The sequence below is a fragment of the Carassius auratus genome, chromosome 41 (genome assembly GCF_003368295.1).
Source record: "Carassius auratus strain Wakin chromosome 41, ASM336829v1, whole genome shotgun sequence".
Classification (NCBI taxonomy): domain Eukaryota; kingdom Metazoa; phylum Chordata; class Actinopteri; order Cypriniformes; family Cyprinidae; genus Carassius; species Carassius auratus.
In genome coordinates, this window is record NC_039283.1 from 17423142 (window position 1) to 17450549 (window position 27408).

At 37.6% G+C, this 27408-nt stretch overlaps 1 protein-coding gene across 2 annotated transcripts; it reads left to right on the forward strand.

Annotated features, from left to right (window-relative positions):
• Positions 1-50: 50 nt before the first annotated feature.
• Positions 51-19869, forward strand: LOC113059109 (double-stranded RNA-specific adenosine deaminase-like). Of its 2 annotated transcripts, none has more exons than XM_026227374.1 (15): positions 51-181; positions 4517-6649; positions 7624-7822; positions 8045-8193; positions 11956-12091; positions 12178-12416; positions 12569-12722; positions 13447-13618; positions 13710-13803; positions 14491-14610; positions 14702-14832; positions 15482-15664; positions 17416-17528; positions 17609-17736; positions 17869-19869. In XM_026227374.1, the coding sequence occupies exons 2-15, from the start codon at positions 4653-4655 to the stop codon at positions 18230-18232; spliced, it is 4179 nt and encodes a 1392-aa protein (XP_026083159.1). In that variant the 5' UTR covers positions 51-181; positions 4517-4652; the 3' UTR covers positions 18233-19869. The 2 variants fall into 2 exon arrangements, with proteins under 2 accessions (XP_026083159.1, XP_026083161.1); XM_026227376.1 differs by lacking the exon at positions 51-181 and adding an exon at positions 1185-1961.
• The last annotated feature ends 7539 nt before the right edge of the window (positions 19870-27408 follow it).

The window sequence follows — 27408 nt, forward strand, 5'->3', positions numbered from 1 at the left end:
ATTGCGGTTTCCTACAAAATTCGACGTCATCAAAGAGCGTCAAAAATACAGCGTCATCTACGCGCCACATTTCCTTGTCATTCACCAGCGCTGTTTTCATTTTGCATGTGGCCTCTTGCGGGGACATTGCGGGACTGTGTACGTAGTCTGCGCATGTGAAAGTGACGTGACATTCAGCCATGTAAGTATATTTACTCCATGTAACGTACACAGCTGTGTTTTATGTTAGATTTAATTGCTTTAACGGTAAGGAATGGGAGCTAGATTTTGGTGGAGTGAGAGAGATGCTTTAAAGCTTTTCCGATCGCTGTTTGTCGCATTAAACACCAGGTCTTAGCACCCAGTCGTCTCATTAAAGTCCTTCTAGGTTTTATGCTGTTGCATGCTTGCAATTGAATTAAAGAGTAACAAATGCTTATTTGCTTACTTGAAGCGATACTATTCATTTAAGAGGATCAACCTCCGATGTCCTTGCAAGTCCGTTTTCAGTTTTTAACTTAAAAGGGCTTTTTGAAACTTGCTAAAGAAGATTACGCACAGTGCTAGTTTGTTTATAAAGACATTTCTGCGTTGAGCAAGTAAAAAAAAAAAAAAAAAAATTACCATAATACCCCAGTGCTTTTTCGGTCGGGTCTCTCCTTTTATCGATGTATGTATGCAACGTTAGTCTAATATATATAATATAAATAGATATAATAAAATATTATAACATTATAATATATAATGACTCGATCTATTTATTCATTTCACTTATTGATTTGTGTATTGTAATATAAAAATTCTGACAGAGATAATAGACGATAACAAATAGTACTATGTTAGCACCTGTTACAGTCACTTTACCGTGGTACCACCACAGCATTACAATATTAATTTCGAAGTACGTTATTGGTATTGATATTTTCTCATAATTTGCCAAACATCAAAACACAGAAATGCAGTGACGGATAAAATAAGATGGCCCTTAATATTAATCATAGAATTAAATTAACATTATAAAGAATGCCTTTATACATCGTCTCCTGAATAAGGTGATGAAAGCAGTGGCTATTATTCTGGCTTTGATGCAACTTCATGTGACTGCGTATTAGATAAACTGGGTTATTAAGGGCCTCCGGGGAACATTTGTCCGCACGTGACCTCTATTCTCTCGGACTGTTTTCTTTAGGGTAGTGAAGTCGGGGCACGCGCTGCTGAAGATGTTTTAATTTGCACTTCAGTCTTCGGGAGGAGGTTATAAACTGCAGTGCGGTTTCATGTCGGTCACGGTACTGTAACCACATGTATTATGCATCTGGAAGGGTCGCAGGTGGAGGTTTGCTTTCAGTCAGCTGGCTGGTGAAATCTGAAACGAAACCAATAGTTCAACGGCTATGATAAAATGAGTAGTGCGATGCAGTTTTAATATGTCGTGCTGTAATATGAATAAAGTCGTCCCGCATGAGTTCTTACTTTCGGTATTTATATACCTAGGAATGATTGCTTGGTATTTATAGATACAATTTCTGACACATTTTACCCACCTGTCATTGTATTAGAATTAAATGGTGTAGTCAAATTAGCGTTTGTGAAGCTGCATTATGTTGATGAAGCATGGCGCCCCCTGCCGTCAGTTTAGAGACACGCGTGTTCCGCCTCAGCGGCTAGCAACAGTTTGAGAGCTTGGAGAAGAAAGAAAAGCGAAACTTAATGTGATATAGATAGTTCGCAACACTCCGCATTTACGCGTGTTTTCTTTCATTGATATCTGATATCACTTTCCCAACTGGCTTTTCAAAAGCAATAAGACAAGTCGCGAGAGCATCTCGTATAGTGGAGTTTGTGGACCCAAAACGTTAGCAAAAGGTAAACTGAGACAACAAGTTGCTGGAGATCAGTTTTCACGCGGAACCGCCTTAAATCAGTGCACGAGTCTGGGCCACATCTGGTTAATCTGTCTTTTACCTCAAAGTGTTTTAGAGGTAGGTATAACTTTTTAATATGATCTCTTGGGTTGGGTTCATCTGTATGGGATTTGAAAAATGTAGGTTATATAATGTGCTACGTTGTCAGAGTGACTGCTGCTGAATCTGAACTAGAATGAATCCGTTATTCATTGTAAATATTTAAAGACACTAGATACTAGAGTTCTGTAATAAGCACCCTGCTATTTTCATCCTTTTATGTCCCACTTGTGCCTTTGGGTGGTATAACACATCTGTTCTGTGCAGGCTTCTCAAATTGAAAAGGGAATTTTAAAGTTGAGAGATTGGACCAATTTAACAAAGTCATAAAATGTTGAAAATCTTTACAGGTTGAGGTGAAGTCATCTGTATCGTGAATATGCCATGTTGTGGGTTTAAAATGAGTTTTTTTTAAATGCCATCTCTTTGCACATTAATTTATTTATTTTTTAAAAATCCTTATTACATTTATGAAGTAAAATCAAGAAAACTGTGTTTAAGAGGTATGGGAAACCTTTCTATACATTTAAACAATTCCCATATTTTGTGAACCATATTCATTTTTTTTAATCCTTTAAAATAAAATAATTGTTTACATACAAAATTCTTTAAATCCTCTGCTTCAGCTCATAGTTTTAAAAACAGTTTTTTAAATACTAATTAACTAGACCTTTTACCCTCCTAGGTCCTTTCAAGCTAAACCATTTATAGCTGTGTCTGTTGATGTACTTTTATTGCCAGAGTGAACAAGTGTTAAGATCATTCTTTAAAGCACCATGCGGTGAAATGGTTTAATAAAATCACCTTCAGATTAAATTTTTATGCTGTGTTAATTAAGGGATGGCCTCTATAATGGCAGAATTAATTTGGGAACAGATGACAGGACACAGAAACTCCAGTATCCACAAGTATCATTTCTTAATGCACATGGAGCACGTGGGATGTGAGTGAGCAGAATCACTTTCCCTCTCGCTTCAGTTTATTTAGAGAGTGCGCTGTTATATCTAAAGTTACGTGTGAAGCTGCGTCAGGGTCACAGTAAGCCACAGTCTGTGCAGAATTCTCTCTTGTCTGTGTTCATATTTAGTGGAAGGCTGTGAGATCAGGTATGTGATTTTTTTTTTTTTTATTATTATTTTTTTATAGCAATTCAAATATTTAATTGTACACTGTATGGATTTAACGGTTCCATGTTAAAAACCTAACCGTAATATTTATGTAATAATAATGTAATAATTAATAATTGTTGATTATTTAATTAGTTAATCACTAGGCTTTGAATGATTATGCAGCTTTTGCAATTAGTTAAAAATATTGAGTTGTATATATTCTAATGAATAAAACAACGCTATCACTTCAGCTTTTGAAAATGTTAAAGTATTATTAATACTGTTATTTGTGTACAATACAAATAAATATAGATAAGGCACACAGAATGGGATTACAGGCAAAGAGACATTACAGGCTCATTCACCATTTAATTAACTGTATGGAAATGTAAAAGACTAACTGATGCATGATGCGAAACTGACACTGACACTTTTTTCTTAATGGTTACTGGAAAGCTGCTTACTTTAAAACAATCTATTGCATAAAGCACTATATAAATAAATGTTATCTGACGTGATTTGACTGGAGTGCCAAATTGCAATATCCACATTATGATCAGATACTTTTTTTAACTACTGTCCTGCTGCTTTTTCCTTCAAAACTGCAATATACACTTGAGCCATGAAACAATCTGACACCTGGTTTACTGTTGTCTAACAAAGGATTAAGTGGAGAATGTATGTGGTTAGAAATGTAGCTCTTATATTCAGCTTTTTGATTGTGTCTTATGTAATGTCATAACCTTACTATTTTTGCCCGAATCCATTAGAAATAATGAATTAGCTGGATAACTGCCACCCATTGGCCTGTTGTGTTATAAGGACCGTCTATGAGGAGTCTTAATAAGCAACTTCGTTAAAACTCACAGCAATTCATACCAGACCTACAGGCTGCTGAGTTCTGCATTTTGCAAAAGTGTTTGGTTCACTGACATCTCGCAATGTTTTGCAAGTCTCTTAAAAAACAGCTTTACTCATTGTTGTGCTTTACCTAATACAGTTACTCATATTGGGAGAGAATGTCCTTGAGGCTGATGATACACAGAACAACTTTTTGAGAAATGTTGTCGTCAACGGGCAACCAGATGACACACAGGGCCTACGACCGATCTTAAGTATCCAGATGGATATGTGTTGCCCTTTCTCAATGGGAGAGTGACCAAGCAACATTGCTCAAAAAAGTTGCCCGTGTATCATCAGCTTGAAAGTGTTTCCCCCTAAAACCCATGACCACTTTACCTCACTATGAGTATCTGCAAATTACTCGCTAAGCCAGAAATAAATTGGTTGTGTTACCAATAAGCATGAATAATTAATCTGTAAGCCTTTCACCAAGTCATCAAATTACAGTGTACTGGGCTGCCAAGAAATGTGCCGACAGAATTTGTGTGTCTGTACAGTGACACTGCAGCATTAGAAAGCATTCTTTCATGGATTTCTCTGTTTTTCTCTGTCTCTCTGCAGAAAAAGCAGTGCACAGACTAAGCCTTTGGTATCATTGTGACGTTGCATCCAGATACCTGAGAGCCATCCTAACACGTGCACATATCCCATCCACCAAGCCCAACGCTGCACCCTTCTCGCCCCCCACCCCTGCGCTATGAGCAGAGGTAGAGGAGGGTTTCACAAAGATTGCCAGCGATTCTCCCTCCCTCCCCAACAGGGAAAACCTCAGTTTTGTTCCCACACAACCACCGGTCACCCACGGGGTCCTCGTGTCCCAAGCCCCATATCTGGAAGCTATCTGCACCCTTCCCTTTACTCCAATTACCCGGGTCCTCCTGGCGAGCCTTCACGTGGTCGTCCTTTTCCCCCTAGCCCCTATGATCCACCCATGTGGTCATCCCCCCAGCATGGCAGTGATCAGATCTCCGACTTAAATGGTTTAAGCTTCCGACAACGCCAGGTACAGTTCCTCAAGGGACAGAGTGTACAGGCTCCACAGTTCAAAGCACCCCAGCAACGAGGGTTCCAAAACTCTGGCCGAGAGGAAGAGGTCTTTACTGGGCCTATCCAGTACCAGGCAGGTTATCGTGACTTCAAAACAAGTGGTAGCAGTTTTGAAAGAAGAGAAAGCTACGGCAGAGGCCGAGGAAATTGGCAAAGGGAGCAGAACTTCGGAAATATACCTGGACTTAAGAGAAAGTCACACTGGAATCACCATCTCCAGAAGGGACAATATTATCCTAATCAATACAGTAAGCACTACTGGAATACAAAGGCAGATGATTTGTCCTTGGGCTTTCATAGTCTGAGTTTGGGTGACCGGATAACAAGGGTGGGCACCTCTGACACCTCATCCTGCAGTAGCCTTGCCAACAAGGTTTCCAATTCTCCTGGCTCAGTCAGAGAGTCTCTGTATTTGACCCCTGGGATCCAGCAACAGGTCCTCACTTTTTTGACGTCACTCGGGCCAGACGAGACTGTTCAGGCCAGGGTATTGGGTAAAAAGCTTGGCCTACCCAAGACAGTTGTTAATAAGGCTTTATATGCCCTCTTAAAGACAAACCAAGCAGTGAAACAAGGTGAGATTCCTCCTCTGTGGAGACTCCGCAAGAAAGAGGACGGTGAGCCCACCAAAGAGAGAGACCAAACGCAGTCAAAAAGGCTAGGTCAGACGTCATCCATAAACCAAGAGGTTAGAGGGGATCTCACCAGCACCAGTGCTCCCTCTGCATCACAGACCCTCGTTGAGGCTGACAGCGATTCCACTGACCAGTCGGAGGACTCTGAAGTTGAAGATACCTGTAAAACATTACTTCCTGACCAGGATCAAAAGACTCTTTTACCTTCTGTGCAGTCAGTAATCTTGTCAACAATGGCTGATTCTAAAGATTGCAAAGAGAGGATCCTACAGTACCTCTATGGATCAGGTACAGGCAGTGCGCTGGTGATTGCCAAGAACCTTGGCCTGCGAAGCGCCAAGCAGGTTAATCCCACACTCTATGCCATGGAGAAACAAGGTGAAGTAAGGCGCAACACTGAAGTTACACCACCTACCTGGTCACTTAGTGCACACCGGCAGGAGAAGATGGATCGCCAAAGAAAAGTTGCTGCGAATGCAAAACATGATGTAAACAGTGCAGAGATGTTGAAATTTGCATCTGAAGGGATTAAAAATGTGGATTATGGATTTGAGTTTTCCGGTGGTACTGCAGCAGAGCCGATGGATGGGGCTGAAAATCCATTGGATAATATTTTAGACAACACCACATTTGATAACACCGAGCTTGACATGCCTGGCCTTGAGCCAATGCCACCCAACCCCAGTGAACCATCCTCCTCCACCTTCCACTACCTCCAACCTCCTCCCCGTCAGTTCTCCAACTATCAGGAGAAGACCAGTAATGGAGGAGAACGTTCACAATTGGCACCTGATGATATTCCAAAATTCCTAAACATGATTCGCTCTGAGGTTGCCGTTTCATTGGCTGCTCCCCCTCCCCCAGCCCAAAGCCTGGATTCAAGCAGATTGGAGAAACTGAAAGAGGCCCACAGTAAGAACCCAGTTAGTGGACTGATGGAGTTTGCTCAGCATCTTGGACAAAATTGTGAATTCCTGCTTCTGAACCAATCCGGACCCTCACATGACCCCAGGTTAGTTGATGACGAGCTTGTGTATGGGTGCGTCTGAGCATTTGTTTGTCTGTGTTAATACGGTCTTTGCTTATTTGAAAGAGTGTTTTTGGAATGTTTGGAAAGCTGCTACACAGTGGTGATTAATTTAAGAATTGGTGAAACAGCCAAGGCTCTTTGGAGGTGTTACATAAGTTATGTTCTTGTAGTGGTGGGCGGTATGACCAAAAATTAATACCACGGTAATTAAAAAAATTATACCAGTTTCACGGTAAATGACGCAATTTATTTACTTTATTCATGTTGAGCGGCTATGCGGTGGTCTTGGCTATATTACTTTGTAGTCTCATGCAATGCACTGCCTGCGTCTGAGTAACTAAAAAAAGTGCATAATATTAACTATGCTCATATTTAGAAGTCCAAAATGTCAGTCAGTGTTCGTACTCATTTATTGATGAATCGGCTGCTGTACGGACAGCTGAAAGCGATGCTTCTCTGCCGCTCACTGCACAAAAAAGGAGCATAGAGAGATGAAACTGCACCGGGAGAGTCAGACCATGCTCTTGCAGACCAGCACTGTTGACATCTTCCAACTGAATTATAGCTAAGGTTTATCCAAAAAAGTCACTAGGTTTGTCAGTGTATATATTCTATGGGAAAAAAGCCGCTAAAAGCATCTGAGCATTGCTAAATCTAGAGCTGAAGTTGCGCTGGATTTTGTGAGGCACGATAGCTGATGTCAGCAGGCAGTGGATATGTGTGGCAGTCAGTGGATATTGTGGACAAGTTCTTCTGTGTAATCACGTTCTATTGTGTCTACGCCTAGTAACACATACCACTGTGTCTTTGCCACAGTGCACCTGTGAAAAGAGATCCCTCTCAACACGTTCCGAATGTTATTTAAATAATAGGGTTGCATGATTAAGAATTAGTAGAAACACACCCAACTGTGCTTTCATGAATTAATAGTTTGAGGTTTTTCTTTTTGTCTCAAGCTTTCGGATGCAGGTCATGTTAGATGGGCGTAGATTCCCACCAGCTGAGGGTCCAAACAAAAAAGTGGCCAAAAAAGACGCTGCAGCCACAACCCTGAAGATTCTTTTGAAGGAGTTGGAGAGAGCAGGTGGTGACGAAGAAGAAGAACCCAACATTGAGGGAGTCGAGTCAACCACTGACCTGGCAGATGATACTATAGTATGTTTATTTGTCAAAGTTGGTTGAAACCTAATTATTTAATCCCTCATAGAAGTTTGAAGTTGAACTGAACTTTTATATGAAAGTTTTCAAGATGTTGTGTATAGAATATTTTGTCTTAAATATTTAAGTATAATGCTGATTTAAATAAAGATTAAAAAAATTGTTTTATTTGTTTTTGTTATATGAATTGCTCATTTTCCCTTTGTCTCATTTCTAAAGGGTGGTACGGATACTCCTCCCCAGGCTCTGTCTCGCTCTCTACCTGGAGGAAAGAATCCCGTATCTGTCCTGATGGAGCACAGCCAGCGCAGTGGGCATGCCATCCAGTTTATCAAGATAGGACAGGAAGGGCCACCCCATGATCCACGGTAAAACACATCCCACTGTGAAGAGCTTTAGGTTCTATCTCTTGAAACCTGCTTCAGAAAGTCACATGCTTTTTTTCCTGATGTGTTTTTCAGACTCTTCTGTGCCCTTTGCTGTCCCCACACTCTCCATACATCTCCTCTCACTCTTGCTCTCCCTCTTAAAGTCCTTGACTCTTTCTCCATTTCCCCTTGTTACTGAACCTACTAAATATTAAACTGAATATTAAATGGAATTAATATATAGTCTATATGCGTATTTGCAGTGATCTGCACAAACCTGGGAGCTGTACATAATCTCATGAACTGGTCTGAGTTAACATTTTTCAAATTAGGTGCTTATTAAAAATATATTGTCAGACGCTCACAAAAAGGTATTCCTTTATTTATTTGGCAAATTAACTTTCTTCAGATGCATGAAATTACATTTGGTTCCATAAAAATGAACGGAACTTTTTCAGAAACTATCAAAAATATTCCATTACAAAAGAAGAAAAAAATGAACTCAGTCGCAGAAATTTAACAGGCTCTTCAAATATGGTGACTGGGAAGTACAGACGACAGACGTCACTCCGTATACTCCATATTGGAAAGCTCTCGCGGTGATTAAATCTGGTTCCTACCGCAAAAATTATTTTTCACAGACAAAGTGATTTTTTTTTGATTTTTTTTTACCTCAAACACAGGTTCTACCCTGTAAAGAAGTTTATACAAAGATTGAAATCTGACATTGATCATAAGCCCTATTCGGACGGGACTAGTTTTACAGGGGTCGTTAGAGAAATCTGCGTTTCACAGACGTACTTGGTGATTTTAATCCCGTCCGAATCTGCCACGTCTGTGTTTTTCTCACACAACCTCTGTGATAATTCCAGAGCAAATTACCTACCGTTTTTCAAACTCAGTGATCCTCTGAGAAAACTAATCCCGTCCGAATGTGAATGTCTGTGATTGCCGGTGATATTTTATTTCACAACGCGTTTCCTTGTGTGTTTTGGCCAACGTGAATTACTGTAGATGCTCTTACCACGCGGAAGTTTGATATATTTGCTTAGCGGCAAATAAATAATAATACAAAAATACTACAAATAATAAAATCAAGAGCAAGATCGCATAAACTGTTAATACCGGCTATTTTAATATCTGCATTAGGTAAGATTACTCACGTTCATTTATGTACTCAGTTACATAATGTTTTAATTACATTTAATAAAATAAACAAGTTAAACTAAAGGAACCACACATTAACATGGTTTTGCTATACTAGCCATTTAGTATTTATTGTGTAATAATTCTAATGGCAATCATTCTGAATGAATTAAATGCACGCATTTCCATTTAATTCCTTTTTTTTTTTTTTGGTGGATATTATTTGATGTATGTCAAAAAGAACAAAAAGCTCTCCCGATGATTTGAATTCAATATGTCATGCCTTGTATTACTAAATATGTAAATAATATTTGTCCTTCGATCGTCTCAGTTTGTAAAGATGAGCTCTCAGAAGAGACACGGAGCGGTGTCATCTTCCTCCACTTGTCCTTCAAGGCAGCTTGAAGTAAGCTTGTGTTACTCAAGTAACAATAACATCGATACAAGTTTTATTCATGTTACAGTGTGCAACAGTTTGATGTGGGTTATTATTGTCATTCAATAACACAAGCTTACTTCAAGCTGCCTTGAAGGACAAGATCTCATCTTTACAGACTGAGACGATCGAAGGTCAGATATTATTTACATATTTAGTAATCAAAATCACCGTGAGAGCTTTGCAATATGCGCGCCACTGAGTGACGTCTGTACTTCCCGGTCAGAGAGCAACTGTCCATCAAAAGCTCACTATCCAATCAGAGTAGATCACTGTTAAGCCCGCCCTCATGAGAGGTTTGTGTCAAAACACCAAACTAAAAACTGCGAAGCGTAAGCGAAATCGCAGGCAATGCATTCAGAATCCACGATTAGCGAAAATGAATTTTTGAAAAACATTAACAAAGAATGAAGCATATTTGAAAAGCCTGTTAAATTTGTGCGACTGAGTTAATTTTTTTTTTTTTTCATTTTCATTGTGTTTTTTGTCTTTTGTAATGGCATATTTTTGATAGTTTCTGAAAAAGTTATGTTCAGTTTTATAAAGTTACGCTCATTTTTATTGAACCAAATGTAATTCCATACAGATGCATGGCCTTTCTGAGAATAGAAAATTTGAAGTTTTTCTTGCAGTGTATTCCCAATGGGGAATTCAGTAAGATTTTAAACCTTTTGCTTTTTTTTTTATCCTTTATCTAAGCAGCAGCAAAATGAGATCTTAAATATGTGTTATGTGTTATCAGCTGCACAGAGGACAGAGTAGTGAAACCTGATCTTTTATTAGAAAGAATACTTTTATTTTACTTTAGGACTGAGCAGTAAGTTACGGCTGTATTTTTGCAGATATTTGCAGACGTGTTCATATTTGTATAACTGATTGATGAATGTAGTTTCTCCTTATATCTTGTACATCACATTAAATGAGAAGTCTTAGTATTGGATGTAGTTTAGGAAAGCCTCCACAATCATTCATATGGATTTCTCTCATGTGCCAGTGGATATTCATGGCCTTTAGTTAAAAGAGTTGCTTTGATTACTGGCCTTGATGCATATACAGCACTACCTGCCAAATTAGCATTACCAGGCAAAAAAATGTTTTGGCTCTAGTAGGCAAAATCATGAATTGACAGCATGCTTGTATGCATAATATCTTTTTTTTTCTCTCTGTAATTCTCAATGTTAAATGTGCTTTATGGCTGCAACAAATAATGTTTCCGTAGCTAGAGGTAGTTGATAGTTACAAAAGACAACCGTGATCTTTCAGAAATCATTCTAATATGCTGATTTATTCCATTGTAACAGTTTCATTCTGTTCTGTGTGAAACTAACTGTCCAAACTAGTGGTCGACCGATATTGTTTTTTGTTTTTGTTTTTTTTTGACAGCCGATGCCGATATCTTGTAAAGCAGGGAGATGATAGCTGATATAATTATTTTATAGTAATTTGAAATAATTTGACAATGTATTAATTAATAGATATGTAAAATAAACATACTTATTCTTTAGATGACAAAGTATTTTTCACAAATAAATAAATATTTAATCAAATATAAAATAAAAAAAGTAAACACTTTAACCAACAGGGCACTCTGTATTTAATAAAAATACACACTTCACAAGATAAGTTTGCTAGGTTTGTGAAATTAAATGTTCATTAGTCATTCAAAGATTTGTTTAAATTCTATAAATTCATATTTGCTTAATGCTGATGGCAAATGAGTAAGTATTATAATGTTCGCCTTTTTATTACTAATAATATATAGCAATCGTTATAATACTTTCTGTATACATTAATTCCTTTGTTTAACCGTTCTATCTGAGTATAAGACAGACTTCTATCCGTATTAGACAAAACTGTTAACGACGACAGTAAACGAGGGAAAATGTGAGCACTTTGCACTAAGGTGTTACTATTCTAAGGGCCGTCAAAATAAAAGTCCTGCCTCGAACGCATCGGCCAACAGAAAAATATAATGGCCGATGCCGATATTTGGAAAAACTCCAAATATCGGCCGATATATCGGTCGACCACTAGTCCAAACTGATTCAAAGATTCAAAGTTCACTGGAAAACAACTGCCTCATTCGATTTTAAAGACATGGTCCAATGTGACTGATTTGCCATTTCCACTCCTTTCTCCCACCATCCTTCTTGATCTTTTTTCTTCTCTTCCTGTGTCAGGTTTATTTTCCGTGTAAAGATTGGGGAACGTCTCTTCCAAGAAGCTTCAGCACCCAGTAAGAAAGCAGCGAGGCAGCTGGCAGCAGAGGAAGCTGTGAAAGAGCTGATGGGAGATGGACTACTACATCTTAACAAGGTGAAGAGAAGTTTGGAGACTGTATAAGAAGAAAAATAAGACCATTTGAAAGACAGGAAAAGGAGAATTTTGTATTTCACTTTTAGCCTCCAGGTACTTTCTGCCCTCTTGGAGACAATGAGTCTCAGCCAGCGATTCCCGCGTGCCCCTCGCTACCCCCTCTGACGGCAGCTGAGCTCCGGGCAGCCCACGAAGCAGGTGTGGGTGACCTTATTAACCACCTGAACAACAATGCAGTGTCTGGCCTGCTCGAGTACGCCCGTGCTCGAGGCTTCGCTGCTGAGATCCGCCTGGTGGGCCAGTCCGGACCCTCGCACGAGCCCAAGTACATGTGCACTCTTACTCGCTCACGTTTTTGTGATCTTTATGTCCTTGTCACAAAAGCACAGGATTCTCATCTCAGTGTGTCTGACTTCCACCTGCACACTACAGCCACACATGAAAAAGATCAAATCATCTTACTTCTCTCTCTTTAAGGTTTACATACCAGGCTAAACTGGGAGGGCGGTGGTTTCCTGCAGTGTGTACTAGTAATAAAAAGCAGGGGAAACAGGAGGCAGCGGACGCTGCTCTTCGAGTGCTTATTGGAGAAGCAGAGAAAGCAGCACGTACTGGAGAGCTCACGCCAGAGGTATTTAATACAGCAACTTTAATGATAAGTTAATTATAAATCTAGCAGTAGCTTTTATCTACCCATTAACTTGTTATGAACAAAGTGTCTTTAAATATTGAGTGGTCAAAATACTTAAAAGCAGTACCAAATTACATTTTGGTGGGTTTTGCTACATGTGTTGCTGTACTTGCTTAGATAAACTTCTGATGTATTTATGTTTGGAACTTTTGTTATGCAACTTTTTTTGCACACAACATCACCAAGTGTTGCTTCCATTCCTACAATTTAACTTTATTATGTTGCAGTTTACAGTAAGTTTTCTGAGTAAAGAAACTTTGAAAAAACTTTTTTTAAAAAACATTTTGTATAATTCAATTATCTTTATTTTGGGCCCTGTTGGAAAGGTTTTTACACATCAGTTTATATGTAGTACTATCCCAAATTGTATTGGGTGTGAATTTAAATTGAATTCCATAAAAAAAAAAATATATATATATATATATAAATATATGTATATTTATAAATGTATATATTTTTTTAAACATAAATAAATAAACATACATATTTATTTATTATATACAAAACAAATTTTCTAGATTAATCATAGGTTTTATATGATTTCTCTGTGCAGTGGTGGTTATTCAGAAATAGTTGTCCGGTGAATGCTGCTCTTGATCATTCAGAAGTCTTCCCAAGATATGTGCAAGATAATAATTATTCAAATTTATTTTATATGTTTCAGCTGCCAATATCGGGCAGTACGATGCATGATCAGATCGCCATGCTAAGCCATCAGCGCTTTAATGCACTCACAGCACGCATCCAGCACAGCCTTCTGGGTAGGAAGATTCTTGCTACCATCGTGATGAGGAAAGGATCAGATACTCTTGGAACAGTTGTCAGCCTTGGGACCGGTACAAGCACACACACAAACACACACGGCCAACATGATGTGTGCACTACACTTCGAGATGGGCTGTAACTGTTGTGGCCTTCCGCCTGTAGGAAACCGCTGTGTGAAAGGAGAGGAGCTTAGTCTTCGAGGGGACACTGTTAATGACTGCCACGCAGAAATCATCTCCAGGAGGGGCTTTATCCGGTATCAGCTTGCAGCAGAACTTTCTCTCTCCCTCATTGGCAATTGCATAATTCATTTTTCCTCTCATTCTACAGCTTTTTCCATCTCGTTCTTCAAGATGGAGTCTTATTTCTCAGTAGCTCATAAATATATTGACTTTGTCTTTAGTGTTCTGCAGATGTTACTGTGAGACAGACAGAACGTCTTCTCATATGCCTGCTTGCTTTATCTGTCTTTCTCAGTGAAAATGGTACATTTGAGTTAGAAATCATTTGAAAATTTGTGCTCATATGGCAGTAATATAAACATTATTAATTGTTAATAAAATGATACATTACATATATATTATTAATTTTATATATTAATTAATATATATATTTTTATATAGTACTAATTATTATCTCTATATTTAAATATATACAAAGATGGTATATTTATAAAATATTAATTATATCTATAATATAATAATGTAGTTTATTTTTAACATATTGCATATTCATTCTATATATATTGATTCTAATTAAAATTAATTATTATTAATATTGGAGTAACTTATATTAACCATTTAAATATAGGAAAAAATTGTGGGAGAAAGGTGTAAAAAGCACCATCTATTAACTAATACAAATATGATATAGATTTTAAAAGTAAAATAATATAAATCTGTGTTAAATAACGTGTCTTGTTTGTCAAATCTGTATGGCTTAGGTTTTTGTACTGTGAGCTGATGAAGCATTGGGAAAGCCCTGGTGATGAGAGCGTTTTTGAGGAGGCAGACGACGGGAAGCTGAAGATCAAACCTGACATCACCTTTCATCTGTATATTAGGTGACACATGCACTTCCTCTGCTCCGAGCTAGTTCAGAACAGAGATTCATGGGCAAACATGGATAACACTGCTTTTTTTGTTGTTTTACAGCACTGCTCCATGTGGCGATGGTGCTCTGTTCGATAAGTCGTCCAGCGAGATCGCTGAATTAAATGGCTCTCAGCACATGCCTCTCTTCGAGAACGTAAAACAAGGAAAGCTCAGAACCAAGGTGGAGAATGGTAAGAGACGAAAAAAACCTCTGTAAATAATGCCATCTGTAGGGTAAAAAACAAAAACAGTTTCTCAGATTAATCAAAATCTTCTGAATGATTTCATATTTATTCTTAAATGTTCAATTTAAAGACCCATCCAATAATATTTATCTTTGAAATTCCTGATCATAAGTGGCCAGATGCTGTGGCATAATTCCAGGACCTCAGGTACACAAACCCTGAGTAAGATGCACTCAGCAGTGTTCATCAGTGCCATCTGGGTATGGTTCTCGCCAAAGAGTTTCTCTGTAGCCATGTGAATGTGGCCTTTTGCCATGTTAAACTCCCATTGTTTAGTGGGATAGGAGAGAAGCTATTACATGGCAACAAAAAAGAGAAATGGTTGGCAGGTAAGCTGACATATTCCTGTGGATTTAACTTGACATGTCGGCACTTGATGTTGGCGGTTGTGCTAGGGTAGCTGTTGTGTTGACCCCTAACACCGTTGACAAGGAAGTAAAAAAACAGCCTCTTGATATATTGTGACAGCGATAAGTCATGCTTGCTCTCTACTTGTACCTAGTTTGCTGGAGCTACTGTAGACGGTGTTAAAATCTTCATGTATCCTTGCATATTATTGAATGGTCTAAGATTCCAATTTCCTTCCTTTTCTCAGGTGAAGGTACCATCCCAGTGGAGTCCAGTGATATTGTGCCCACCTGGGATGGCATTCAGCACGGTGAGCGCCTGAGGACCATGAGCTGCAGCGACAAGATCCTGCGCTGGAACGTGCTCGGTCTACAGGGGGCGCTCCTGAGCCACTTCATCCACCCCGTCTATTTGAGCTCCATCACTCTGGGTAAACATTCTTTACCATGCTTTGAGTAATGATGTGCAGTTTTGGAAGTAATGAAATTTCATTTACAGTAAAGGCTTTACATGAAAATCCTAAAGATAAGGTAAAAATAACATTAAATTATACAATTCTAATTCATTTTAATTCTAATATGAATTGTTTTATGAAATTAGGGATGTTCATTTTAACTGGTTAACCATTAACTGGTTAACCATTAAGTATTTTGACCAATTAATACAATTAGTTAAACGCTTCAAAAAGTCATTTATTTATATATATATTATATATTTATATAATTTAAGAAAAAAAAAAATAAGCCTATGCCGATGCGAAATGTTTACAAACATGATACACACTGCAAACACACTGTAAAAATAGCTATGCTATTTTAGTTCCCCTAACTCCACAAAAGATCCTTTCAGTTAACTGTAGCCTATTTAAAAAAGAAAAAAATAATTAATTTAGGCTAAAACTAAACTGAAACCAATGTTGGCTCTTTTATTCGACATAAAAAAATCAAATGTTTCCGTAATCGTGATGTATTTGAATGCCAAATTATTATTTATTATACCCTACTTTATTTGCGTTCCAATATCCACGTAAATCAAAATGTTTAGCACAACATCATGGTGCTACGGTAATAACTTTTACTCTTAACAGCACATATTTTATTACATATTTAAACTGAGCAGTAAGTTTGTTTGTTTTTTTCTCCATATGTTTGACTGAATGTATTTTATTATGATAATGAATAGGCTGCATTGTCAAAGCAGCAAAAATTTAACTGTGTACACGCATGCAGCGCCACCGCAATCACTTGATTTTTTTTTTTTTTTCTTCTAACAGTGGAAGCAACTTCTCCTTTTACTCATGAAGATAATTGGAATTGTAAATGGTTTGCATTTATTTGTGTACGTTCACAATAAAAACAAATCTTTGTGCGTAAAGTAAGCCTAAAGAAAAATGGGACGCTTCCTTCTGCCGTCTGTTTCCTTTCACGCGGCACAAAAATGAACCGAAATTCTGTGTTTTTCGTTGATTTTCTTAATTTATTATTCAAGTAAAAATATATTTCTCGTATAGGCCTATTTATTTGCTATACATAGCCTAGCTTTATTATGTTTTTCTCCGCTTGCAGAAGCGCTGCAGGTGCGTGATGTGATATGAAGACCATGTGAATCCTCGTTCTGTTGTTTGTTGCTGTTGCGCGTTTAAAATGAATCCCTGGGAAACAAATGTTAGTAATTTTAACAGGTCACAGACACGTATTCTTTCTAATTTAATTCAATTCTAATAAAAAATAATTGTGTCAGTTAACGGTTAATAATCAGTTAACAAGCGACGGTTGTCGGTTAGGAAAAATAACTGAAATGAACATCCCTATATGAAATGTATTTATTATTAATACAGTTATTTAAAAAATATAACATTTATATAAATAATTTTTCAAAAATTGTTGTTTTAAAATGTATACTTATAACAATAATAATATTAGTAGTAATAATGAAGTTAAATAAAATGTAGTATAATATTTTACAGTTCATTATAAAATAATAATAATATTATTATGAAATTAGCAAAATATAAATAACATGTAAATCATAATTTATTTCCATAATATTAAAACGATATATTTTATGAAATTCTATTAAAAAGATCATGTATTAATATTTGAAATTATTAAACATCTTAAAGTTCAAGCTTTATTCATAGACTTTTTTTTTTTTTTTTTTTTTTGATGCGTGTTTGTTCAGGGTACCTCTACAGTCATGGTCACCTGACTCGAGCGGTCTGCTGCCGTTTGGCCAGAAACGGGGATGTGTTCAAAAAGAGTTTACCAGCAAACTTTACTCTCAACCACCCTGAGGTACACTCACACAAAACACTGCGTTATGAAACTCTAGTTTTTAGTTGGTTTTCATTTTCATTTCTCTATTGTTGCTGCAGGTGGGCAGGGTGAGTGTGTATGACTCAACACGCCACACAAATAAGACCAAAGAGTCCAGCGTTAACTGGAGTCATCCGGACCAGTTGACCGTGGAGGTGCTGAATGGCACCAAGGGCAAAGTGGACAGGTGAGAGACAGAGCCATCCACCATATATCACAGTCATTACAAAGAATGATCTCACGAACTGAATATTTATCTGAAACGAACGACCTAGACACCTGCTTTCCTTCATGATCTATTTTTCTCTTTTCATGCCAGTCCCAAGATGGAGGTATCGCGGGTTTCCAAGTCCAATCTGTTCCGTCTCTTCCGCACTTTGTGCCAGCGTGCAGGCCGAGCCGATCTGTTGGCATTAACGTCCTACGCCTACGCTAAGAAGGCCGCCACTTCGTTCCAGGATGCCAAGAGGCTGTTCTTCCTGGCGCTGAGCCAACAAGGATACGGCGCCTGGATTGGGAAGCCCTTGGAAGAAAAGAGTTTCGAGGGAGAAGCCAGAAGCGCTGATCTAAGGGGAGGAAGCGGGGACGGACAGGAGCCGGGCCCTCCAGGTTGCGCTGTTGACCCCAATAGCTGCATGAGCTCAAATAACGACAACTTTACCTCTGCAGCACAGGGCTTTTAGGGATAGAGAGAGATGATGAGAGAAGAAATGAAGGGAGTGGAGGAGTGGCCGGCGGCAAAGAGAGAAAGAATTGAGGAGGTTTGTCTTGTAGCTGTTTCTTGTCCTGTGGCTTTGGGATTTGAACTTTAACCATCATGACAAAGCAGAAACGGATGCTGCCATGGCAACAGAGCTATAAACCCAAGGCAAATTGGACTTGATGAGACACGAAGTAAAGATTTTAGAGATTTTAGAAAGCTACAACTAAAGGGTTGCATTTGTTGTAGTGGGTGTCCCGCTTTAATTTTTCCCACTTGCTACACACATCACAATACTGTGTTATGTGAATGCGTGGCCACATTTCTGTAGGGTAATCCAGTTTTTTTTTTTTTTTTACTTTTTCTACCATTGTCTTGTTGGTTCATATGATACATTTAGGTAATTCTTACTCAATTAAAAATACTTCTGACAGCTGATGCTAGTCAGGTCACGTAACATTCACGAGACATTCAGTTAGGCTGCAATGGATCCTTTGTGACTTTTAAAGTGGTTTAAGGGTTAGTTTACTCAGAAACGGAAAATTGTCATAATTTATTCACTCTCACGTTGTTCAATACCTGCATTATTTTTCCCCCCTTCTGTGGAACATAAAAGAAGATATTTTAAGAAATGTCTGTGCTGTTTTTTTGTCTGTAGAGTAGAAGTCAGTCACCAAAACGGTTTGGTTACATTATTAAAAATATCTTGCGTGTTCTTCAGATATGAACAAACGTATAAAGGTTTAGAGTGACATGAGGGATAGTAAATAATGATAGAGTTTGAATTTTTGGGTGAGCTGTCACCAAGTCGATCATCATATACTAATTTGTAATTTATCCAGTTTTATTTTTTATTCCTGTAAATTCTCTGTTCACTTCAGTTCTGCAGTTCTTCATCAAATGAAGTTCCACATACCAAACTTGGACTAGACTGCTTGAAATGTATACATAATGTACCTACAGATACATATGCACACAGATGTATATATAAAGTCTATGGAACGAGTTTATATATATATGCGTGTGTGTTTATGTATGTGCATATATTGTGTGTATATATTTTGTAATAATTCTTAAATCATATTATTTTCTACCTATACATTTTTAGGATGCCTTTTTATATATGTATGTTTTGTTTTGACTGCTGTTTATGTGTGGTGTTTAGGAGGCTCGTGATAGATATTGCATGCAGCCAAACAGTCTTCATTCTGATTCGTGAGAGCTATAGCCGCTGAAGAACAGCACAAACCAATCATATGCATATTTGTGTGCGTGTGTGCATGCACACATCTTGAACCGTTTCTTGGAATATTATTTGCACTGCTTATGTTTAATGTGTTCAAACACTGTCAATTGATGCACTGCTTCAAGGCTAAAGCAATATTTACATTTTCTTTCCTTTCAGCAAATGTGATTCTGTATGCCTCGAACATTTGTCATCAAATCATTGAAGCCTGCTCAACCGTTCTTTTAAGATGAGTTCTGTTCTTTTAAAACTAAAGAATATTTTCTTTCTATGTGCTGCAGATGAATATCTTATTTTCACAGCAAATTCTGAACCTGCTCTGTTTACAGTGTAACTCTAATGTATTTTCCATTAAAGTTGGAATCGAATATTTAGGGCAAAGTTGTTCTAGTTTGTTTTCCAAAGGAGATAAAAGATAAAATTAATCTGCCTAATTATATTCAGATATCTGCTGAAAAAACACAAAAAAAAAACACATTTTTAAATAACTACTTCATAGTAATGTATGTATATATATATATATATATATATATACACACACAAACACACACACACACACATACATACAAGCACTTAATGTGCTGCACATTTATTCCTAATATTCCTTAACATTATAAGCAAAAATTCTAATAAGAAAAATCTCTTAGGCTGAAAATGAAGAAAATTACTTCATATTTCAACCCTTAAGGTTGCGTTGAAATATTGTTCCCTTCTGGCAGTTTCTGAGTACATAACTTTGTGGGAGATATCCTTGATAATTTTCGTAGAATTGTAGGTTTCTCTTTGCCAGATCATCCTCCGATCTTCTCCTTTGATATATAGGCCCCAATACACATTCAATTTGAAATATATACTTAATGAGTATTATGTGTTTATTTTCTTTATATAATAGGCCTCTATAATGGATATGATTGGACGCCTACAACTCTACAATATTTCACGAAATTGGTTAACCAGCATTGAAACTAAATGATTTTAAAAGTGTGCTAGTTAATTAAACATTTTAGGACATTTTGTGATGGATGCACTGAAGCTGTAAAATAACATTTGATGACAGCCTGTCTTTATATAACCAAAATTGAAAACCTCATCGGTTTCATCTTCATTATAAAGTAGTTTGCTTGAACGTATACCCGTGACTTTATTACTGTGTTGATTTGTTTAAACAACAATAGCCTAAATATGACATTGAAAGTGTTGTTTGGAGGCTGATAATCACGAAAAATTGCTATTTTAAACTTTATTACCGCTGGATGGCGACCTCTCCCCGTCGCGTGTAGTTCACAGATGACAGGTTTGAGAATGATCAAACCCTGGGCGAGATTGCTGCACAAGAGAAAGAACATTAGTGAGATTATTCAATTTCCCGCACTAATTTCACTGGCAGGTCTGCTGATTCGGTCTGAGGGTATTTTTATTGCCTGGGTAATGCGTAAAATACGACCAGCTGCGCTAGTGAAATTTATTGGTAATTTAACACTTTATTAAATAAAGCATGTGGAGTCTCGTTATTAGTCTGTGTTGGGATTGCAGATTGACAGCTGTCACGTCCACATCAAGGATCTACGACGCGTAAAGAATGATCTGTCCGTGAGACTCCAAAAAAAAAAAGAAGTCGTCATTATCCGATTCGGAACTCTGCGTCAGAGCCAATGTTACGACTATATGTCAAACAAGCGTATACAGCGTGCAAATTGAGTTATCGATGCCCCAGAGAAGAATGAATGAGAGAGTACGTGAAGAAGTAGTGTGAGGAAAGACCTCGAGAAAAAAAAAAAAAGAAAATAAAAGAAACTGGGGAGCACGGAACTGAAGCTAACTGCTATTGGTTAATGAAATATTAACGTAAAGGTCACTAAACGCCAGTAGTGTGTGTTCATGACCATTGCTCGCAGTGCTTGTGGCATCATAGTGATGCATCGCAACAGCTGACACTGTTTCGAGCCCTGAAACGAAACATTTAAGACAGCTCACATATTATAAGGTCCTTACACAGCTTTTGTGCCCTCATGAAAACCCCACAGTCTTCCACCAGCTGACTCAGTAGAATCAAAGTTGTTCTTCAGGCCTGCCCAGGCTAGAATACAAATGCACTAATATAATGTGAAGTGTGTGTGTGTGAGAGAGAAAGAGAGATCAGGCTTTGAGGGCTTTCCCTTGTAACTTCCACCTACACACCAACTGTCACAGCACAAGTGTTATTACTGGATTTAGAATTATGTGCATATCTGTGGCTTACGTGATGAGGCTATAACGTGCTGCTACACAGTGCATGCCAAATCTATGGAGTTTCTTTCATAAATTAACTAATATTATATTGGACCGCTTGTAACCTTACTTTAAATGGCATTATATTGCTCTATCAAAAGAAACATAGAAAGATTTTATCGTAATACTGCACAACATAACATTATGCATTAGTTATCCCAAACTAATAATGAACAATGTTGTTCAGGACCCCTGAACAACGAAAAATAAATCTAAACGAAAGTAAATCATACAGGTTTGGAATAACATGTGGGTGGGTAAATTACCATTTTAATTTTTGGATCAACTGCTGTAACCTCTTAACATGAACCTAGAATAATAAATGCTGTAAACGTCTTGTTAATTGTTGATATGTAATGCATAATGGAATTTTATGACTTAAATCTTTTAATGAAGTGCCAGTAATGCTTTGACATAACTAGAAGAAAGATGCACGGCGCGAAAAGAGATTAAGTTTGCAACCGAGGCTCTATGAAAGCACTAGAATTAGAACAGAGAATGTGTGTAAATGAAGAAATGTGATCTGTAGGCCTAATGCAGCAGCAAATGAAAGAAGTCAACATTTAATAGAGGTTGAAAGCAGTGCTGGAAAAAAAGGAGAGCTGAAATTGAGAGAGCGGGGAATGAAAAAGTGAGTGGAAGGTGAGAGTAGAGGGTAGGAAGATGGACTGGTTTTTAGGTGGTAATCTGTTTATAGTAGGCTAACCCATACTCTATCGCTTTTAGTTTAGGGAATTATCCAGGAGCTGCAGGTGGTATGTGTGAAATGAGAAAGATTTCAGGTTTCCAGCTCTCACATAAGGCAGAGAGAGAATTGAATAAATGTCCTCACATGTCAAACAGCTGGCAGTATTAGAATTGTGGTGGAGTCCCTGGTTTTTCTTTTAACCCTTGAAGATGTAATGGGTTGAGCCTAATTATTTCGTTTTTTGACTAACCTATGTTTTTTCTGCTAATGTAAATGAAACCAAGATACATTTCTTATCAAGACTGTGTTTACTGCATTGAAACCTACCCATGGAGTAAAGTTGTTTAGCCTAAAAGCTACAGTAATCGGCAGAAATCAGTTGTTTTAAAACTGACCTGATTTTCTTTGCGGTTATTACTTTTGGTTAGTGGGTGAACTTACTGATAGATATTTTCCATCTAACATAGTTTGTTATGTTAAGACATTTATTTCTGTGGAAGTACACCCAACGTTAATGTGCATTCATTCAGAATGTCTGTATTTAATTAGAGTGAAGAATAAAAGTCAAGCTCAACACTGAGCCTCGAGCACAACATTTGCACTATATGCTAATTTGAGACCCAAAATGCTTTCATACAGCTGTCATACATCTGCTTTTCTAAATCATTCTGCCCTGTCAACACATTTGACAAACACGGTTTAAGTTACAAAAATGATTTGTTATACTTCTGATTTAAAATATTTGGCGCACGTGTAGATATAATGTATATATTATAATAATCCTGGATTAGATATGAATTAGTATCAATTAAATTCGATTTACTTGAGAATGTGAATATTCAGAGATATTGTTTAGTAGTAGTTATATTATTTCATTCAGAATTCAGAGTAATGTTAAACAGCCGCAGTTATTAGGCAGATTGCTACATCACAAGCATTCTAAACAAAACTGGCAACAAAATAAAAGACAAAGTTTGCAAAATAAAATAAATAAATAAATAAAATAAAATAAATAAAACTTGAACTACAGAATGGAAAAACAAAAAACAAAACAAATATTACAGCACCCATACATCAAAGAGGAATTGTATTTTCACTCTTAAAAGGCAAGAATCTAACATCATTTTTTGCCAACAAAACAGAAAAAAACAAACCTCATCAATAAACTGCAACAAAAACATTCAAAACTAAATATTGACAACAGTCATCAAAACATATGTCAAAGAGACATGGTGTCTTCACTCTTGTAAGATAAAGGAAAGGATCCACTAAGTTCTGTGAAACACCTCACAGACCTGCATTATACACGTCTCCATTGGAAAAGAACACACATTTTTATTCTTTATATTTATTTATTTATTTTTGTGGGACAAATGGTCAAAGTCAAGTCCGAAGAGTATAAACAGAGCTGGTATAGGGACGACAAAAGCGATTGTCGGAAAAGATGCCAATGATCATCAATCATTCAGTATCTCTGTCACAAATTGAGAGCATTTTTATAATGCCAGATATCGATCGAATTCTCCAGCGTCACAGATCCACATTCCCCAAAATCTACTTACTCTACACTGTCCATTCAAAATTGTCTTACAAAACTTGTTTCATTGTTTCACCTGGCCAAATTGGAATGGTAGGGGAACATTGACCGAACCCCACTAGAACATTAGGGCCGGGCGGGATGCTGTAGAGTGCTGATGTAGCACTGTGTGGGCAGTAAGGAAGTCCATTAGTGAACATGAAGAATACTTCTCTCTGAGAGGGAGAACGTCACTGTAATTGTGTTGCATTGGCCTGTGTGGATTATTTAGAATCTGTGCCTGCCGTTTTGGAGCCTGTTATTTGTTTTTGCAAGCCATTCATATTTGTAGACTAAGTGTGTGTGTGTGTTTGTGTGTGTGTTTTCTTCATGTGTTTAAGGTCGAGGTTATGGTTATTCGTTTAAAAAAAAAAAAAGGTGGGGGATATGGTGTGGGTGTGTTTTGTGTGTTCATACTTGAATGGGATCTATAGCAAAGCGTCGCGCCAGACTGTTACTGTGGCACCTCTCTCTCTCTTTCTGTTTACTTGTCTCTGTTTGTCCATCTGTCTCTGCTTCTCTCTCTCCCTCCCTGCCTGTCATTTCTTCTACTTATCTTCTTCCAGTCTCTTATTATTCCTCGTTTCTCTTCTTGCTACCTCCTGCTCCCTCTTTTATCTGCCTTTCATTGCACTCTCAAATTTCTCACTTCTGCAAACCCTTCTGTTCATTACCATCAAACGGTGTGCAAGCATGTGAATAAGGGACGGATTGAGTTGAATGGCTGGAAGGAGGAAAGATTGTGGGCCATGACTCAATTTGATGGATCATTTCATGAGTTTAGCATGTCCTCTGAATCATAGGGGTCACCAACGCCACCCACTGACTTCGAGAACATGGTGTGTTTTCAACGGCCCGGTGGATGATGCATAGCTCAAGTGTAGTATTGCGGAGTTCACATTAGCAGTAAATAAGGTGGGTTTGTTTTTGCCCCGCTGCCCACTGAGAGATGCTGTTCTGCTATTGAATAGCATCCATGGGTGTGTGAGTGTGTTTCGGTCCAGGGGGAGATGATGGAAATTTTACGGCCTGTTTAGATCCGGTCATCCTCTCCGTGAACTTGTGAATCAAACGCAGTGGGCCTACATGTCTGTTAGCAAGAAGAGCAATTTAAAATCAAAACGGGATCACAGCAAGAAGACAAGGTCCTCCTCCTGTGCCGATGTGGATTGTTTGGCATTTAGACAGAATGGTTTCATCCAACGGGAAAAAGGAGAAGACAACTCTGTGTACTCTGGGGTTGGCATGGGAACAACTCTGTCTGTGCTCATTCTGTTGTTCGGTCATAAATATATACATATATTTATCAGATCAGTGTTTTTTTTTTCCAGCATTTATCATTCTCTCTCAAACTTTCTCGCTGTAAAACACCACTTCATAGATGTCCTTTAGAAACGAGTTGACCTTTTCTCTTCACAAATGGAACAAAAGCACTTGTTTCTCCCCATCTCTGCGTATCCATAATCTTCCCTGCCGGACAGACTTCAAGCGACATGACGTATTTCTCCCTTTCTTGTTCTTTTTCCGTGCTCTTAGCTGTCATGTCCATCATCTTCCCCAGATCGAGCTGGACAGCTGTGTCCCATCGTGTCACTGTCCTCGCACGCTCACCTTTGACCTTTCCAGTTGGTTGCTAGCTTTCTGCTGTAACTCTCCTTTCACTGTCATGCCCTGTTAGTTTTTATTTTCCCTTGAATTCCTCGTATCAAGTCTTTGTTCTTTTCACTTTCCTTTATGTTGAGTATTTTTCTTATTTTGCGCATGGTTTTGGACACTAGGGAATTTTAAGCATGTGTCATGCCCCTATATTATATGATACTAGAGACAGATACAGGAATAGTGTGACCCTGCATCATCACCATGGTTACCGCGAGAGATGATGACTGTGTTTGTTGCCATGATGTCACCGGGGCAACATATGGCTTGTTCTGTAACAGTCCCTAAATCCGGGGAAATCTTCTCTCCAGGTGACATGTGTATTTAATTTATTCATATCTGTCAAGTGAAATAATCTCCGTCCATGCTGATGGAGCGACATCCTGTTCTATTCGTTTTAGGGAGCCTGAAATGTTGGATTTTACTTGGTAATTACCGGAGCCAGAGCATAATGACATGATGGAGAGAACACTGTTGCCATGAGACAGCAAAGTGATGAGCCACTTTCACCTGGAAACTCATTTAAACAGTTTTATATCTTTTCATACCCCCCCACCCCCCTTAAGGATTTAGCGTGCATTAGTGAGGGTCAGCATCCTGGGCGGTGAACATATGTGCTGAATAAGCGGCTGTGGTTCGTGCACATCGTAAAAAGTGGATCTCCGCTTTAGAAATGTGGTCACATAAAGGTTTGCCTGAAAGGATATGTTAAAGGGATAGTTCTTACAATATTAAAAATGTCAAAAATTATATGATATATATATATATATATATATATATATATATATATATATATATATATATATATATATAAATCAAATTCATACAGGTTTGGAATAAAAATTTTGGGTAACCCATCCCTTTAACACACACAAATGTGTCAGCTTAAGGGATGTCTGTTAGACTGGCAATGGCAGCCGTGTATTTCCCGGTGACAGGTATTTTTCCGGACAAAGGGGCAGTTAGCAGCTGTCCTCTTGGCCACCTGTTGGTGGGCAGCTGTGTGTTTATACACCAATGCTGATGAGATATTGACAATATAAATCATGATTTATTGACCAGAAACAACTGTGCAGACCACTCCATAAAGCTAACAACACACTAAAATGTATAGCTTAAGTTTTATTGCTAGTTTTTGTCAAATTAAAGGGATGCCAAGTCACAACCTGCAGTGAAAAGTTATTTTTTTATTATAATAAATAACAATAATATGACAAATTTAACTGTAATGACTGATGAAGAAGCCAAGCTGAAATTCTTTCCAAAATAAATAAATAAATTTATTTATTAAATTCAATAAAATATAGTAGAAATGACATATTAACTTAGACAAGTTATTGTAACTGGAATTGGAATTATATCGCTACAAGTGTCATTATTTCATAGGTGCATTCATTCATTCATTCATTCATTCATTCCAAATTTCCCCTTTTATTTAATCATTCATTAGGCTATTCTTTATCAACATTTACTTCTAAAATAATAATACTTTTAATTAACATTATCATAATCGTTATGATTAACAACTTTAATGATAATCAGTATCACCATTATTATAATTATAATTATTTGTGCTATGAAAGCAGGAATAATAGTGGGGGAGGCAGGTGCTTTTTCTAAAGTAAATATTCTTCTCTATTTTTTTCCTTCTGTCTTTCTTTTTTTCTCAGCGCTTATTTGTTTGGTTCAGCGATGTGTGTCCAATGAGAGGAAGAGAGAGGAGGG

Excerpts from the sequence above, each read along its gene's own strand:
- LOC113059109 (XM_026227374.1), top strand. The coding sequence starts at position 4,653 with ATGAGCAGAGGTAGAGGAGGGTTTCACAAAGATTGCCAGCGATTCTCC. Across the intron at positions 6,650-7,623 it reads GGACCCTCACATGACCCCAG|CTTTCGGATGCAGGTCATGT; the intron begins GTTAGTTGATGA and ends TTTTGTCTCAAG. Across the intron at positions 13,804-14,490 it reads TCCAGGAGGGGCTTTATCCG|GTTTTTGTACTGTGAGCTGA; the intron begins GTATCAGCTTGC and ends TGTATGGCTTAG.